An 18,456-nucleotide genomic window follows, 5' to 3' on the forward strand; every position below is an offset into this window, starting at 1 on the left:
ATGTTTAACAAAAGAGGCCAGACACCAAAGAGTGCATCTATGTTATATTTCAACTAAAAGTTTACAGAAAAAGAGGAGAAAGGGAGAGAGGGAGATTGGAGTGTTCCCCTAAATATTATCCTATTGATGTTGCCTCTAAAGTTAGATCCTTGAAGTATGAGGTTGTGGTATTTGAAAACATAACTTAAATTGGCCTACTACAATCACATTCTTTTGAAGTCTCATGTTTTATATCTTAACACGTTTTATATCTTAAAAGTCCATGTGAGGCCGGGCGCGGTGGCTCACGCCTGTAATCCTAGCACTTTGGGAGGCCGAGACGGGTGGATTGCTCAAGGTCAGGAGTTCGAAACCAGCCTGAGCAAGACCCCGTCTCTACCAAAAATAGAAAGAAATTAATTGGCCAACTAAAAATATATATATACAAAAAATTAGCCGGGCATGGTGGCGCATGCCTGTAGTCCCAGCTACTCGGGAGGCTGAGGCAGTAGGATTGCTGAGCCCAGGAGTTTGAGGTTGCTGTGAGCCAGGCTGATGCCATGGCACTCACTCTAGCCTGGGCAACAAAGTGAGACTGTCTAAAAACAAAACAAAACAAAACAAACAAACAAAAAAAAGTCCATGTGGAAACAACCCAAGTGCCCATCAATGCATAAGTAGATTAATAAAATGTGGTACATGTACCACATTTTAGTAGGAGTACTATTCAGCTGTAAGAAACAATGGTAATACAGCACCTCTTGTATTTTCCTGGATAGAGCTGGAACCCATTCTACTAAGTGAAGTATCCCAAGAATGGAAAAATAAGCACCACATGTACTCACCAGCAAATTGGTATTAACTGATAAACACCTAAGTGGACATACAGGAATAACATTTATCAGGCAACGGGCAGATGGCAGGGTGGAGGAGGGGATGGGATATACATACATAATGAGTGCGATGTGCACCATCTGGGGGATGGGCACACTTGAAGCTCTGACTGGGGGGCGGGGGGGGGGGGGGAGGTGGGGAAAGGCAACACACGTAACCTAAACATTTGTACCCCCATAATATGCTGAAATAAAAAAAAAAAGTCCATATGAATGCCCTATTCTTCATCCATGTATACTGAAGTATTTCCCTCAGAAATATTTGAGAAAACTAATATTCAAGGAAAATGAGCCATGGTTATCCTGTGGTTGCAGGTACTTCTGGCACACTGACTGCCTCAGACTTCAGTTAAAAAAGAACTGGTAGAAAGTATATTAGTTATGGTTAAATAGCCTGGTTCATATCTCAGTTTCAAATTCATTAGCAGTGTGACTTTGGGCAAGTTCCCTAAATATTTGCTCCTATGCTCTCATAGAACAAAGACAATACTTATCTCACAAGGTAGCACTGAGAGTTAAATAAGATGATATAAGTTAGGTATTCAATTTCATTAACCTCTCCCTTCCCTAACCTATATGGCAGTACTGAGGTGGAAAAAAAGTCAACAAGTTGTTTGCGGCAATATATATATTTTAATTCAAAGTGAATTGACAGTAATACACCATAAATTCTTATTTTGACACTCACCAAAATAGTCACCTGGAAAACCCGCTTTTTGTGACAAAGTACAGAAGGCTTGGTCACATTTAAATCACTGAGAACTAGAGAGAAATACTATCGCAAACCGTAATAGACATTACATCCATAAAAGTTTTCCCAGTCCTTATTGTAATATTGCACAGTGCAATTGCTACATGGCAAACTAGTGTAGCATAGAAGTAAAAGCAAAAACAAACAAACCAAAGAAAGAAAGCCACAAGTCTAAGGTTAACAGTTCAAACTTAGTAATCAAATCTATTATCATTGGGTTCATTAAAACAAATCTTCCTACACCTTGCAGTGTATGATTTAACTTTTAGTTAACACAAACCAAGTTTAAAATTAGCAGTAGAGATTTTAAAAATGAAAACATTTTGCTAATACAGTAACATATTTAATTAAACACCCTGAAAGAAAAAAACCAACTAAATATCAGAATATTTGATAAAAAATAATTTGTAAATTAAAATAGTATGCAAATATGCAACTTGGAAATCATGCAGTGTTTTATTTAAGAAAGCTGTAAAATCAAATAAAACTGATAAAAATGGTTTTAAAAGGATATAAAATCCAGATTCTTTCATCAATATGCTAAATATAGAATTTAGCAAGATTTTGGAATTTTTTAAACACATTAAAAAGCCCATGATTGCAATTATAAGAGCAGTGTACTTAACTGGAATAAGCCTTTATGAAATATTACTATTATATTATGAAAATGTTGAAGGTTACCATTTACTATCAATTTAACAAGACTACTTTAAGTCTTGAAACTTAAAGACAGAAAATATGACACTTCAGGGCAGTAAACACAGCCCTGAACAAAAAAGAAAACTGCGCCAGTTTTGTACCTGTTGTGATACAATCAATCCTTTGCACTTGGTATTTCTGAAACATCCGTTGCCAGCATTGATTCTTTTCCAAGAAGTGAGCAGATACCAGTAATCTCCTGGACTGTATAAATAAAATTAGAAGGCTGTGGAGGGCAGCAAATACTTAAATAATGACTCCATAAATTTGTCATCTGTAAATAATCTTTTAAATTAATCTTAGGCTACTCCTTTTTTATGCGTTATTATATATATATATTTCTATTTATATAAAATGCATAGAATTGAGTACTAAAAACACTGAAACTTGTGGGGAAAATTAAGTCCTTCATTTTCAGTGTGACTAAAAATGTACTGCTGGTTTTTATTTTATGATCTAATACTGTAATTTTTAAAATCAATTTCAGGCACATTTATTTCATTGATGATTATTAAATAAAACACTGCTTGTGTTAATGGAGTAAAGAAAAGCTTATCCATATTAGCTTATTGTCAACGCTGTACTAGAGCTGTACTAGTGGTATACAATTCATTTATCAAAGAAATGCTGTAAATCCAAAACATCTGGAGAGTTTTACACTCAAATGCTTTGTACTGTTTATTCCAGTAAATGCTGTAAGATTAAATTCCAGATTTTTAAAGAAAAAAAGTTAAGTCAAGCCTGCAAGATACAGCTTTCTCAAGTGTCTACAATGCCAGTATGAAAATAAAAAATTAAGTTACATTGATACATCCAAGATCTTTTATATGCAGTGATGAGCACAAACATTAAGAGATAAAATACTGATGCAAATAACACACCCCAAAATAACATATGCAATTATTTTCCATCATTTACAATACAGTAGTTACAATGACACTCCAAACAAAAAAGCAAAGTAAAAAATCAAACCCCCAACTTCTATTTCATATAATTAGACTTATACAGAAATTAGAAGGCTAAATAACAACTAGTTAATCACCTAATTTCACAGCTATCTGAAGTGGCAATCATTATATAGCAGCTTATCTATGATACATTCAAGATAAATGATACAATTTATTACTTGCCTGTAAGCTAAACACAGCCTCAGTTTAATACCTTTCCTTAAATTCCACCTCTACACTACAATATACTTGAGGTCTATGCAAAAAGTATAGGAAATGGATGATTAAGTCTTTGGTGCTGTAAAAGCAACTTCATTTAAACATAACTACTGCCATCACCACCCCACCCCACCCCACCCCCCCAAAAGAAAAGGAAGGGAAAAACCCAAGACACACTTCCTAGGAAAAACAAGCATGTAATTTCTGTCCCTGACGGAATGTATTAAATAAGCAAACATCACCAACAAGCAAAACAAGTACTGCAATGTAAAAATACTTAAAAAAAAAAAAAAAAACCCTCTCACATGCATAAATGAAAAATTGCACACAAAGAACTCACATCTTTTCAAGCTTCAATAGTAAATATTCTGCTACTATTTATTAAATACTGCATGGTTTGCCCAAGCTAAGATAAAACCACATCATGAATCAGTGAGCATTTTGCATTTTCTTTCATTATCTACCCAAAGTCATGCCTACTGCACCTCTAAACATTTTAAGTCCAATTATACAGCAAACACTCTCAAAATAAACTTAAGATTGTATTGCAGTTTCACTTAATAGTATATAAAATGCTGTGCTGTGACAGTTATCAACTATCCATTAGATACTGAATCAATTTTTCTTAAGCACTACTAACTGCTTGCTTTTCTTGAAGCTAGATCATTCTGAAAAATCAGACAGCAGAATTCAGCTATAGCAAACATGCTGCCCTCTTAATAAGGAAAAAACAGCTACTACCTGAAATCATACCACACAAAACCAAAACTGAACATTACTCTATCAAAAGAAAACTAAAGAGTAGGTCTGAATTTTAAGTGCTGCAGTCCTCAACATTTATATATAGGTAATAACATTAACAACCTCAAATATTTAAGGCACTATGTGTGGAAACGGTTTACAATGCAGCTGAGATTATTAGAACAACATTTAAGAGCAAAGTCTAGGCAACAATTTGCCCATGCAAAAGACACATGCAAATGTAAAGAACAATAGCTCAATTTTTTTAGGTAAGTGACCCAACATTTATACACTAAGACACAGATAATACAATTCACTTGTATGCTGTAATTTTGACATATGTGCATCTGTTGCTCTAAGTCTGTACACAGAATGGCTTCCCAAATGTGGACGTGTCTTGCACTAGTTAGAAGGCAATTTATAAAAAATAGCAGGAGCAAAACTGGACATCTGCTCCCATAAGTCACCTGTCTAGAGTTACTACATAAGAAGATAACATGACCAAAGACAAGTTATACCAAATGTGCAAAACACATCAAAAGTGAGTTTTTTTTTTAAAGCTCAAAGTTGTTTAAATTGCACCCAAGTCTACATGATTCAAAAATAATTTTCTTGTGCCATGGCTAATATTTATTAAATACCATGTTTTATTTTTAATCAAATGTTTGTATCATTGAGCTTCCTCAATATACTGTTTTTGAGTTTTCACATATATGGATACTGGCTGAGTTTTGTTGGACTCAATGGAAATCCAGTATATGCAGGTGATGCTGCAATGTAAGAATGTGGTGGGAAGATTGGTTTGTACTGAGTCTGATGAATGGTTGGGGATGGTAACAGACGGGGATTTATGCCCACTGGGACTTGGTGAACTATGCCACTGGGATGGGAGATATTATAGGTTGGATGCTGTAACACAGGTCTTGAGGTACATGGAGAGGCTAAGAGGTGGGCCACTGGTGCAGCACTACTCAGGGTAGCTGATGATGGGTATGGAAGTAGAGTAGGCTGTCCTCCGAGGTGTGTATTTCCAGCCAGATGGGCATGCACTGCGGTATGATTGGGACTTCCATGAGAAAGAGTGAATGGATTACTAGTAACACTAGTAGGGATATAAGCTTGCTGTCTTCGATGTCCGAAGTTTCCATTCCACTCTTGATGCCCAGATCCAAAGTGCTGAACCTATCCACAAAGAAAAAAAATGACTGAATGACATATTTTGTAAGATAAACGGAAAGGAAGAAAGAGAAATTACAATATACTTCTCTGTGACCGATAACTCAGTGGATCTCTCAGAACTAGCTTGTACTAAGAATAAGTAGAAAAGAGAAAAATATTGATTTTATATATACCCATATTAACATTAGAATATTTATTCCCACATAATTAGTATAATGTGGCACTGCCATCATCACTGCTAACACTGCCTGTTACTACCCCATCACTCCTCACAGCTGCCATGTGTGGAGCACTTATATGTAAAGCTAACACTTCACATACATAATGTTATCTACTTCCCAAACAACCCCATGACATGACTATTATTCCCATTAATGAAGATTCAGATCAGATTTGTTGAAGAGACCTAGCCAAGGTGTGTGTGTGTGTATATGTGTATATATATATATATATATATATATATATATATATATATATATATAGTGTATGGCAAAATCAGAATTTAAACCCAGATCTGACTCCAATACCTGTGATCTTGTCTTTCCCTAAGTGAAACACAGCTGCCAAGTACAGTGTTGAATAGATGGAAAGTATTCAATAAGGTTAAGTGATCACTACCACTAACACATCAGAAAGGCAGCCATTAATCCATTAGTGTATGCTCTGATTTAAAGGGTCTGAGACAACAGACACATTAAAATATTATCTAAGAGAATCTAAGAACTTAATCTTTCTGAAGAAGAATATAAGTTCTATGGATCATTTGCTTAATTATCCTATCATTAGGCCAGTTACTCTTCAGTCAGTTGGGATACTGAGGAGGGAAAATTTTATTAAGACTACACACAGTGTCAGAATCTTTTTTCCCCTAAATGAAAGACAACTGCTAAATCTGAAACCCAAAGACTCTTATGAATTTACAAATAAACAAACCTGGCTGAAGTTCAAATGCTGCTGCTGGAATGCTGATGTCAATTTCTGCTGACGATTACACACTGCAGAAGGCTGGTTTAATCTTCCAGGGGCAGATCTTCCTTTTATTAATGGCTGGCATATAGAATCTGGCAATGAACAAAATATTAGAGAGTTGATGCTTTTTCCTTCTCTAATAAAAATTAGAAAAGTCTTTAGATATTTTATAAAACAGTGATTTGAGAACCTTAAATAAAAAGAGCCCATAGTTTCCAAGCATTGGATGATATTAGAAGGAATTTCATCTGTATCATAGATAGGCAGGGTCAAGTTGGAAATTCAGATTTCACTTTTGGTGATCCTGTTCTCTAACGTTCCTAAAATTACAGCCTTTTAAAGGACAATCAGGGAAACAGGAGGACTCACTTTACCTGTGTTTGCCATATGCTCGTCAGCATTTAAGCCATTTTCTAGTCCCACTGGTGGCACCACAACAGTACAAACAGCTGGCTTGGTTTCTGTGTCAGCAGAAGTTACCAGTTCTGTGTTTTGATGGGTGTCCTCCACAAAAGTGCTCTCTGCAAACGGACTGTCGTGCCCAGAAGAGTCTGATGTTGGAGAGCCATCCACAGTATCACAACCACTTTCTTGCTCTTCATCTGACATACTACAAAGAAAGCATTTATGAATGTTTTATCAAACATTAAATCTAATGGTAAGTAATACCCAGGTCCAGCAAACTGATGAGAATCTTGCTCAGTTATTTTATATACAATTAGACCTTCCGCCTTGCCCAATAGCATTTTTTCATAATATTTCTAGACCTTCAAATTAATTCTCTATTCTGATTCCTAAGCCTAACTCTGTCCCATTTCAGGAATGTCCTTTTGGCATTTAATTTTTTTTCTCCCTTGCTTTCCACTTGATCTTTATTAGCAGTTAGTAAAATTCCTCTTTATAAATCCAAGATAATTTCATCAAGATATGACAAAAGAAACACTGTTCTGGATATTTAAATGAAATATACAAACAGGGCCAATGCTGTGGCTCATGCCTATAATCCCAACACTTTGGGAGGGCGAGGCGGGAAGACTGCTTGAGCCCAGGAGTTAGAAGCTATAGAAAGCTGCAATTGCACCACTGCACCCAGCTTGGGCAACAAAGTGAGACTCTGTCTTAAAAAAAAAAGAGGAAAAGAAAAGAAGAACAGAACAAACTTACATAAACATAGGACCTGAGTATTTCAGATTAAATTCTAATGTTATGATATGTGCCTTTCATGGTAATTTGGGTCCTGTTAACTAACCAGTTATCTGAAAGGTCTTTCTCTACTTCTCTGAAAGCCTAGCCAGAGTCCTGTATTTCTCCTCTCTTCCTGACACTCTTAGGACCTGACAGTCTCCCTCTCCTTGGGATTTCTACAGCATTTATTGTCTCTTTTAATCACTCACTTCATACTTAACAATTTGAAGCATCTCTTTTTATATGGATTTTTTATTTATGTTTATATGTCCTAGATATATTTACATCTATACATATTTTATATATGAGTATATATATGTATATATCAACTTCTAAACTACATTATAAGCAACTTATAAGAAGAGGATATATTAAAACTTCTTTATATCTACCACAGGGCCTTGACTATAAGTATTCAGTAACATATTCCTAAAGAAAAAGAGAAGAAATATGTATAAAACTAAGACAAAATTTTTTCAAATTTTGTTACCACTAAAAAAGAATTTCTATAAGCTGAAACCAAAAGTATTTGATGGACATTTTTGTGGTCTCTCTCTCTCTCTCTCTCTCTCTCTCTCTCTCTCTCTCTCTCTCTCTCTCTCTTTGTTAGCAATGGGAGGTCTTGCTCTGACACCCAGGTTGGAATGCAGTGGAATAATCGTAGCTCACTGTAGCCTCAAACTCCTGGGCTCAAGTGATTCTACTTTAGCCTCCTGAATGGCTGGGACTACAGGTATACGCCACCATGCCTGGCTAATTTTTAAAAAATTTTTTAGAGAAAGGTCCCTCTATTTTGCCCAGGCTGGTTTCGAACTTCTGGTCTCAAGGGATTCTCCCAGCTCAGCCTCCCAAAGTGCTGGGATAACAGGCACCAGCCACTGTACCTGGCCAATGGCTGATCTCTTAATGTGTTAATACATCATACTGGTAAGGAAAGGCTTACTATTTTAGCAGCAGTACATGTCCTTGGCCAAAAGGAGGCTAGGCAAGGAAATATGGATGAAACAAAGCAAATCAGTCACCAAAGGGAGAAAAAAATCATAGTGGATACAACTATAGACAGTGGGGTAGTCATTACTTCATTATGCAAAACATTCCTTTTTTATTTTGCTAAATGTTTGTATTCCAAATTGAAGTTACAATAGTAGTCGGTGGAGCTGAAACTGAGAATGTGGCTTTCATTCAAAAGCCTTTTAAAAATAGATGATTCTTTAAAATCATTTATTAGAATCTCAATTTTTCATTTCAAGCTTTTTTATAACAATAAAGAAAATGACTACTAAAAACCTGAGATTATAAAATGTGAGGAAGTTTAAAAATTGTGTTCAAGAGAGAAGTCACTATGTTAAACTGCAAGTACTTATTAATTTAAACAACACAAAAAGAAATCATGGGCTTTTTAGTAGACTTAATATTTATTATATATTACTACTGAAATTCTTTTACCTATTCGGTCTCTTGCAAGGCGATGGGCTGGACTGCCCTGAGGAACTGGTGCTCAGAGTACTATCAGGACTACTTAATGAACACATCCGATCAATGTTCAAAGTGCTCTGGCAAGCTTCACAATCTAGACTACCTTTACATCTGGTGGAAGAGAAAAGGGAAAAACATGGGTCAAAAATGAGAAGATACTCTCCAAGTAGCCAACATTTGCATTCTTTAATTAAGGACATGAAATAGTTGAGAATGACCTACCTGGACAAAAAAATAAAGCTTATCAACATAGGGAATAATGCTATAACAATCATGGTAAATACTATTTAGAAAGTTCCCTCTGTCTAGAACCTGATTCTGTAACTTGAAGGTTTTACTCAGAAGGACATGGACAGAAAAATAAGTCACAGAAAGTTATTTTTTAGCACACTAGAGGGCGCCATCATTATCCTTTACAGATGCAGCATTTGGCACTTACTCTCTCAGTGAATGTCTCTGTGAAGTCTCCTCCTCATCAGTGTCACTGCTAATAGTGATCACGCTCACTGCAGGACTTGGGGAGTCAGCAATGATAATGGTTTGCCGCTGTTTGTCTGAAACCGATGAATCAGAGTCCTGTCTGACAGATGTTTCACAGCAATTTCTTGCCTCTCCTCCTGAGTTATGATTGTCCTGTGTTTCTATACAACTTACTTCCCCGACATCTTTCCCATTTATTATCTTTGGAGAAACAAGTGCTGAATGTGGGATATTGGTATTCTGCAATGAATTACTCCTGCAACCAAAGGAATAATTTATAATCTCTGTCATCAACATATGTACATGACATTTTTCTAAGATATACTGTTAAACTGAATAATGCAAATCTTCACTTGTTCATGTATATAACACTAACATATAGAATATGAGTTTTTGTGAAATATAAAATATCTCTAGAAATAGTGTAGCTTGCATTTACATACATTTAAATGGTCATTTTCTGGTAAATGTGATATCTGATGTCTACAATTGCTACATTATAGGTATATAATAAATCAAAAGGGCAATAAAGACAATCTTACCAACTGAAAGCATTTATTTCCTCTCTTCCTGGCTCCCATTCCATTAGTTTTACCAAAATACCTCTGAGAAATTGAGAAGGGAGCCGGCTTAGTGTTTGTAACAAAGCTATCAAAGAGGTCATTTTGAATACAACAGAGTGACCCTTTAGTGTTCATGCAAAATTCATTTTAAAGATTAAATTCTCAAAATGCAGAGGAAAGTTAAAGTACCAATACCAACCTGTTCTGGCACAGTTTATTTTTCTTAGTGGTGGGAGGCTGAGGCCAGACAACATGTGCAATGCCCACACTAATTGGCTGAGGGGCAGATAAAGTTATCTGATTGGTTAGAAGAGGTTGAGGCATCACTGAGTTATAATGATTGCTGCGTGAAATCATTTTCCTAGGAAGAAAGTTCAGAAAAATTTAATCCCTTCTTTATCAAGATCTATTTTGTAAAGCATTCACAAAGAAGTACTTTTATTTTTAACTTACCCCCAGTCTCCAAGCCTCTGTGAACCAGCCACACCCTCAGAAGTTAGTGTAGTAGTAGCAGGAGCCATAGGTGTTACCTGTTGCCAGGCAGGTACCAGCATCTGCTGTGTTCTACCAGACCATGTCTATTGGATCAAAGCAAACAAAACAAAACAAAAACTAAGTTACAAGTAACTCAACTTTACTATATCTTAAATTCAAAAATATATTAAAGTAATAACTAACAATTGCAAAAGTTAAAGTCAATAACCTACGAAAAGGACTGAATCCCTATCTGGGTCATTTTCATTATTTCCCAACATCACAGGCTGATATATGGACAGCACATACGCAAAAGAAAGAATTATTACCAACCTGAGAAAGAACTCCTGGTCGGATCTGTAGTGGCTGCACAGCTGGAGCCTGAGTTACCAGTGGAACTGTATTATCTACCCTTATCGAATAGCTAGTGGGTTTACCATGTGTTGCAGGAATACCTGTGAAACAGAACAGTTATCAAATAACAGAAAAAACATCTTCCTCTGATTTAACTTACACACTTATTTGAAATGTAAGGAATTACTTAAATTCTGATTGGTTTAAAAAACCATTAACTACATAAAATTTTCATAAGACTAATATAAAGCAGTCTTAGAGGAAAGTGAGGTGCTTCCTATGGACCCTACAGTAGACATTATTTTAAAAATTGTTATAAAGATACTCTTTATTTTAAAATATATACTATAAAATTGAACCATTTATTTTGCTTGAAACTTACTAACTTCCTTTTAAAGTTTGCTATTGAAGCTTTATTTTCCTTTTCAAATAGCTTTGCAACTATGATAAAGAACATGGAAAGGTGAATCTGGCTCAATATTGAGATAACCTAGCATGTTCTTCTTTTCATAGAAATTTTTAGCTATGCTTATTTTCTTCTTTAAAACTGTGCTAGGATCCTTTGCTCTCATTGTCAAAAGGGAAATGGGAAATGCATCACAACTTCATAATTCAATGGATATGATGATTTCACATGGATGAGAATTCGGGGATGGCACATTCATTCCAACCTCCAAAGGAAAACCAAAAACAAACTATTTGGCCTAATTTGATGATGTAACTTAACTTTACTTAATGTGGCTTAATTGACTAGTTTTCCTAGTAGAAAGCTACTAGAACTCCAGAAGAAACATGTTACCATTTTGCTTACCCACTAGGCAAATTAGAATGCAGGATTAACAGCCATATTAATCCTGTTATGGTAATAACTTTGTTTCATACATTGCAAAGCACCTTATAAATATAAAGTCCTATGATGTTGAACTTATAGACAGCAAAGTAGTACCACACCCCAAGTTACAGCTTTGATTAACAATATTTTAGGGACATCCCTCAAGATCAGAAAGCACATTAACTAAAATAAATTCACTACTTCATAATTCCAGTCTATTGTAGCAATTACTGTCAAAATGGGCTGGCAGATTATTTAAATATAATTAGTTTTGAGATAAAAGTGATACCAGTGTTTCTCTGCAGTGATAAGGGAAAAATACTACAATTGTTTTCTTTTCCTATTGAAGAACCTTAAAATTTTTATTATATAAATATGTGTTAATCCTAAATAGAATGTTAATTTTGTTCTGTTTATTTTCTTCATAGAGACTTTTATCTTACTGCCAGGGTGTTCTACTCTGTGCTCTGCCTAAAGAGCTAGATATTAAATTAAGTGTAACAAAAATCTATAGTTTTTTTTTTTTAACTGATCTTCTTACCCCTTCCAAAAAGCATGTCTTGATCAGCAAATTCTCCAAGAAATGGAATATAAGCACACCCAGGCAGTGTAGATATATGGCAGCAATAGACAATCTCTTTAAGAAAAAAAGCAGAATTCACTTTGACAAGGATGAAAAGACAGAGCGAATTCTCAAATCCGAACAAAAATGTCATTGCCCTTAAATTCTCTCCATAAGCAATGCCTTAAGATGAGAAGAATTCTCCTATATTCATTCCCTCCTCATAAGAGCTAATTTTTGATCAAATCCAACAGTGGGTTAAGATCCCAATTTATTATACCGTTATTAAGTTAGCTGTACCTTTATCTTTGATCATATTTGCTTTAACACTTGGACAACTAGGCACAGAAACTTATAAAGATTGTTTCAGGATAACAGAGGGGAATTTTGTTGGCATGTATTTAACTCTAAAAATAGTAGCTGTCATCCAGTGGGGATGAATATAACTTCTCAGGTTGCTAGATAATTTTAAAGGTTTGTTTAACATATAAAACATTCAAATTTGTTAACTAAAAGCTTAGCTATGTCTTCTATACTAAATAACAATTTCTTTTAAAATAAGCACAGTCTTATGCATATAGTATCTATATATCTATGTACTTATACCTGTATATTAAATCTATAATATCTAAAATATATCAAATGCATGACCTAAATACTATAGCTCTAAAGTGAAATAAAATTCTTAAGTGAAGGGGATAGACATAAAATTTATTTTAAAATACAAACCATAATGGTACTATAATTACTATCCAATAGTTGCCCAATAATTATTTTTAAATATTTCTTGTAAATGGATTGGTACATTATGAGGGAAAAGGGTAAGAAATCCAATACTGAGATTTTCTACAGAGATGCTTAGACAAATTAGAGGGAAAGCTTTCATTTCTAAGGCAGACACTATACCAGGATGAAAATAAATGAAACAACATATTTACAGAGCCTGCCTCTCCTGCTTCTACTGTACCTGTTACAGAAGCTAACACATATTTGCTTCCTCTTACTATTAATTCTAACTTAAGTGCATTGTTCTTGACATGTGACAGCTTAATGAGTCTGAGAGTTTAATCTTTTATTCAGTTATCCTTATTATAAACTACTCATATAGTTGCTACCATATGTACAGAAAGATCACTAGCTTTTTATCAATTATAAGCCATACAAAAAGATAAAAGATTTGTCTAACCTCATTGAAATGTTGTAAGAATGATGCTCAACCCTGTTTAGAAACGTGTCTCATTAAGTCCTTTAAGTTTTTGCCAGAAACAGAAAGTGGGCTCTAGAAAAAAAACTGCTATTTCAGATCTTCATGAAATATACTACAGTGTGGGTGGAGACCCTCAAATTGATTTTGGTACATGACAGACAACACCAGAATATTGGAATGGAATATAAACTTAGTATGGAATATAAACTTAGGTATGGAATATAAACTTAGGTGAGTGAAAAGGAAGTGAAAGTACATTTGTCAAGTGGTATTTGTCAAGGTATCACTTAAGCAATAACTGATTTAAAAATTTTTTAAATAGCACCAGTCTTGGATGCTGAAGTATTTAGAAGTAAAATGTCAGAAAATTTACACTTATTTTCAAAGGGTATATGTACATGTACTACAGATAGATAGACAATGTAAATATACTAAAATATTAACACACTGAACCTAGGGTAGAAGACATTATTCCTTCAACTTTTCTATGTTTGATATTCTCACAGTAAAAAGTTGGCAAAAAATCAAAAATACAAACACAACAGCATCTTTTAGGAGCTAATATGGTGAAGTGAGCATTTTTGTTACAAGAGACCAGCCATGGGTCACTGTTACAGATATAGACCACCACCAGATCACAATATCATCTTTAGAATCAACCATCTGTCTTTTTTTTAGACTTTCAGTGATACAAACACTTTTCCAAATGAGACCTTATATGAAAACTCAAAATATAAAAACAATGAAAGCAAAGCTACCCTAGTAGAACAACAGTAGCTAAAGATTTGACCTGTTTTCACATCTCTTATTACAAGCCAATCAAGTCAACAAACACATTCTTAGTGCTTTATTATGGGAGACACTAAGATAGAATTTTTTAAAGTTGCTCAAATCCATAAATAAAAAAATCAGGCTGGGCACGGTGGCTGTCGCCTATAATCCCAGCACTTTGGGAGGCCAAAGTGAAAGAATCACTTGAGACCAGGAGTTCAAGACCAGCCTGAGTAACATAGCAAGACCTCATCTCTTAAAAAAAAAAATTAGCCAAGTCTGGCGCAGGCACCTGTAGTCCTAGCTACTCAGGAGGCTGAGGGAAGAGGATTGCTTGGGTCTAAAAGTTTGAGGTTACAGTGAGCTATGATTGTACCACTACACTCCAGCATGCGAAACAAAGTAAGACCCTATCTCTAAAAATAAATAAATAAATAACCTCAGAATCTGGAAACATTAGAGCTAGAAGTGATCAAGATATTATCTATCCAGTCTGTTTCCTTTTACTAAGGCTGAAGCAGGCAAACAGACTTGTCTAGACAGACACAGTAAACAGCAGAAATAGAACTAGATTTCAGGTGTCGTGACTTAGCACCAACTGCTTTCATTTATACTATAGAGTATCATCACTAAATTTCAAGTGGTGGTTTAGTGCCCCATTTGTAATCCATCTCTTGCTTTAAGACATAACTAGATGTCTGAACTATCATCTAGGAGATTTTTTAAATTTTTTAGTTTAAAAATGAAATAAAATAACTAGATGTTACAGCCTAGCAAAGACAAAATCCTAGGAAAAGATCTAAGAAGTAGGATTTTATTCTGGTCATTCTAGTTGCAAGGTTTGTGGCTATTTACCCGTTTCACTGCTATCACTCTCTAAGAACCACAAAGGATTTCCCAGTTTGAGAATGTATGGCCTCTTGAAAGGAATTCTGCCACCCATGCCACTTGAGGATTTAATTGGTTATATTTATCTAAAGAATGGACATGATCTAATTTAATCAAAATTGATCCATAATACATTATTTTTTACCTAAACTATAGATAAAGAACAAGACTATAACATTTTGGGGCAGAACTCTTTTGACCAAATTTTTTTTTTAACTCAGCTCTTAGTAACTTTAATGTTTAGAAATGATGGACAAATAATATATACTTACCTGAACATCTAAAGCAGTGATACCCAATATAGGACAACCTACAGCTTTCCAAGCTCATTACTTTCTATTAAGGTATTTTATTAAGCTAGATTCTACAGGAAATGCAACTGTTATGTAATCCCATTTTATTAATGATGATTACAATGGAACTCTAGTCAAGAAATGAGTGTCATTGGCCTAAGGCTACTAGACAGCTTAAGTTAAATTCAAATGTAGCACTAAATACAGCAAAAACTATTCAATATATTTAATGAACAGATGCCTAAACTTGTTTTAAAATAATGCATGCTTAAATTTAAAGCATAATTTAAATGAAATACCTTGAATAGCTGGGGGACAGATAATCAGTGTCTGCTGAAAAGCATCACCACAACCAAACTGAGCAGTTCCTGCCTGCAGAGGTATTCCATGATGCACAACTGAATGAGCAGATGTGGTTAATACCTGTAACAATCAATATATAGCACATTATATACAGCAGTCTGCTACACTACACACATATTTATTAAAAGATTCAAACATGTTTCTTAAAATCATAATTCTACAAAAACAATGGACCCAGAAAATGAGAATAAAAACAAGTGACCCAACTAAAATTTAAAAACTGACTCTACTGAACTCTACTTTTGGTAGAGTTGTGGCATTTGAGGGCAGGTGGAAGATACTGAGAGAATGAAAGAGGAAAGGGAAAAGATGAATTTGAGTACATATGTTCCAATTGTTATCCTGAAATTTTAAGAGATTCAATAGAATAGCCATAGTAAGACCTCATTAGTACTATAACTTCTTTTTTTTTGAGACAAAAGTCTCGCTTTGTTGCCCAGGCTAGAGTGAGTGCCATAGTGTCAGCCTAGCTCACAGCAACCTCAAACTCCTGGGCTCAAGCAATCCTGCTGCCTCAGTCTCCCGAGTAGCTGGAACTACAGGCTTGCGCCACTATGCCCAGCTAATTTTTTTTATATATATTAGTTGGCCAATTAATTTCTATTTATAGTAGAGATGGGGTCTCACTCTTGCTCAGGCTGGTTTTGAACTCCTGACCTTGAGCAATCCGCCCGCCTCCCAGAGTGCTAGGATTACAGGCGTGAGCCACCGCGCCTGGCCCAGTACTATAACTTCTAACTGCCAAGATGAAACTTCTGTGTAGTTCAAAAGCAAAATAAGTAATCATTTAAAAGAGTACAGGCCCGGTGCAGTGGCTCAAGCCTGCATCCCAGCACTTTGAGAGGCCAAGGCAGGAGGATCGCTTATGGCCACGAGTTCAACACCAATCTGGGCAACACAGCAATGTCTCATCTCTACAAAATTTTTTAAAAATTAGCAGAGTGTGGCAGTGTGCGCCTGTAGTCTCAGCTACTTGAAAGGCTGTGGCAGGAGGATCACCTGAGCCCAGGAGTTTGAGGTTGTAGTGGACTATGATAATACCACTGCACTCTAGCCTGGGCAATAGAGTAATACCTGTTTCCAAAAAAAAAAAAAAAAAAAAATACACATATATATATAAATTATTAATTATTTGAAGTTCTTACCTGGCTTCTTAATGTTCCAATTTTAGTAAAATTTGCTGTCAGAGTAGCAGTATTGCTTGAAGCAACTGGTCTTAAAAGTGAAGATTTATTGTGATTATTTGTGTCACATGAATTTAGGTGGGACTTACAAATATCCATAATATGAAAACAGGACTTTACACTGCAAAAGAAAAAGTGAAGATTTTATAATATCACTTTAAATGCTTAATTTTAAATTAACATACATTAACAAAATAATTATTCCTAAAAGAAAAAATATTCTACAATTCGCATTTAATCTGTTTATTTCCAATAGTATTTCTAATAGGAAATCCTATAAGAAAAGATTGAATTTCAAAGCAAGAATATATTATATCTGCAATATTTTTTAAGACAGCAAATCAATAATAAGCCTTTTTTGGTTAGCACATAATAACTTTATGACCCCTGTAGGCTCTAAATAATTTTTCCTAAATTTCTAGATATCCACACCACTAAATTAATGATACCAAGTATGTGGTTATCATGTTATTTTTCATAGTGATTGTATAAGAAAATTATTAGGGCATTTTTAAGTGTCTGAATGAAAAATGTAATTGTGCTTTTAAGAAATATCAATTTTAAGGACAACTCACAATAGTGAATATCAGTTCATTCCTATGCCTTCTTTATTTAGTCTTTTTAAATTATTAGGGGAATCTGCTTTAAGTCATTTACTTTATTCTCTTCATCTCATAAAAAAGATGTCTAGAACTCAAAGAATTTGAAAGATTTGCCTAAGGTAATTCTGACAAGGCCTTTGGAATTTGAGCATATATTCTTCTCTACTGACCCATTAAAAACCTCCTTTGCTTTATAAGGCAGAGGAGAAAGAGGAGGAAAAAGAAAAGCAAAAAATGTGAAGAAAAATGTAAAATGGAGTTTGCAGGACTCAAAAGATGACAGAATCTAAGGTCTGTGAAATGTGACCTGGAAGAGAAACTGTTAATATTTCCTTTTATATATGCCTGGTTATTGAGGTAAGAGAGTCATATAAAAACAAAACCACTCAGTCATAGTTTTAGTAAGGTATTTTGGAGAAAGAACATTGGACTGCAATTCAGATTTGTGTGCTAGTTCTACTCTGCAACTTACTAGTCAATGTGAACTTGGCCAACTTAAGCTTAACCTCTTTTGACTCTGTTTACTTTTATTTAATGAAGAAAAATCATTTTTCTAATACACTGATTCTCTATAAATTTAGTATTATTATTTTTTTCAGAACAACTTAAGAGATTTTAAAGTAACATACTGGTTGCTATGAGGGAAATCTAGAAGATGTTTCATATTAACAAAAGAATGGTTCAGAGTCTCAGCTGGAGTAATTCTTAAATCTGCATCAATCAGCAACATTTTCTTCAACAGACTAACAAATTCTCTTCTATCAGCTTTCTCAGCCAAAAGATCACTTCCTTCCAAATCCATCACTGTGTTCACCTAAGAAATCAAAATTTCAAGCAATCAAATT

General features: G+C 34.7%; 1 protein-coding gene across 6 annotated transcripts in view; it reads right to left on the reverse strand.

Moving 5' to 3' along the window:
- Positions 1-1,482: 1,482 nt before the first annotated feature.
- Positions 1,483-18,456, reverse strand: part of HIPK3 (homeodomain interacting protein kinase 3) — a 114,422-nt gene continuing 97,448 nt past the window's right edge. For 3 of the 6 annotated variants that reach the window (XM_076002046.1, XM_012739870.3, XM_012739871.3), the window contains exons 6-18: positions 18,241-18,425; positions 16,971-17,130; positions 15,762-15,885; positions 12,283-12,378; positions 10,889-11,010; positions 10,535-10,659; positions 10,281-10,442; positions 10,061-10,123; positions 9,478-9,774; positions 9,009-9,149; positions 6,752-6,987; positions 6,342-6,469; positions 1,483-5,411 (exon numbers count right to left, since the gene is read on the reverse strand). In XM_076002046.1, coding sequence (XP_075858161.1) covers positions 4,935-5,411; positions 6,342-6,469; positions 6,752-6,987; positions 9,009-9,149; positions 9,478-9,774; positions 10,061-10,123; positions 10,281-10,442; positions 10,535-10,659; positions 10,889-11,010; positions 12,283-12,378; positions 15,762-15,885; positions 16,971-17,130; positions 18,241-18,425 — 2,316 coding nt within the window. In that variant the 3' untranslated portion in view covers positions 1,483-4,934. The remainder of the gene's footprint in view (positions 5,412-6,341; positions 6,470-6,751; positions 6,988-9,008; positions 9,150-9,477; positions 9,775-10,060; positions 10,124-10,280; positions 10,443-10,534; positions 10,660-10,888; positions 11,011-12,282; positions 12,379-15,761; positions 15,886-16,970; positions 17,131-18,240; positions 18,426-18,456) is intronic. The other 3 variants (XM_012739876.3, XM_012739877.3, XM_012739874.3) reach the window with 2 other exon arrangements.

Source organism: Microcebus murinus, chromosome 4, assembly GCF_040939455.1.
Source record: "Microcebus murinus isolate Inina chromosome 4, M.murinus_Inina_mat1.0, whole genome shotgun sequence".
In the NCBI taxonomy this organism is placed as follows: domain Eukaryota; kingdom Metazoa; phylum Chordata; class Mammalia; order Primates; family Cheirogaleidae; genus Microcebus; species Microcebus murinus.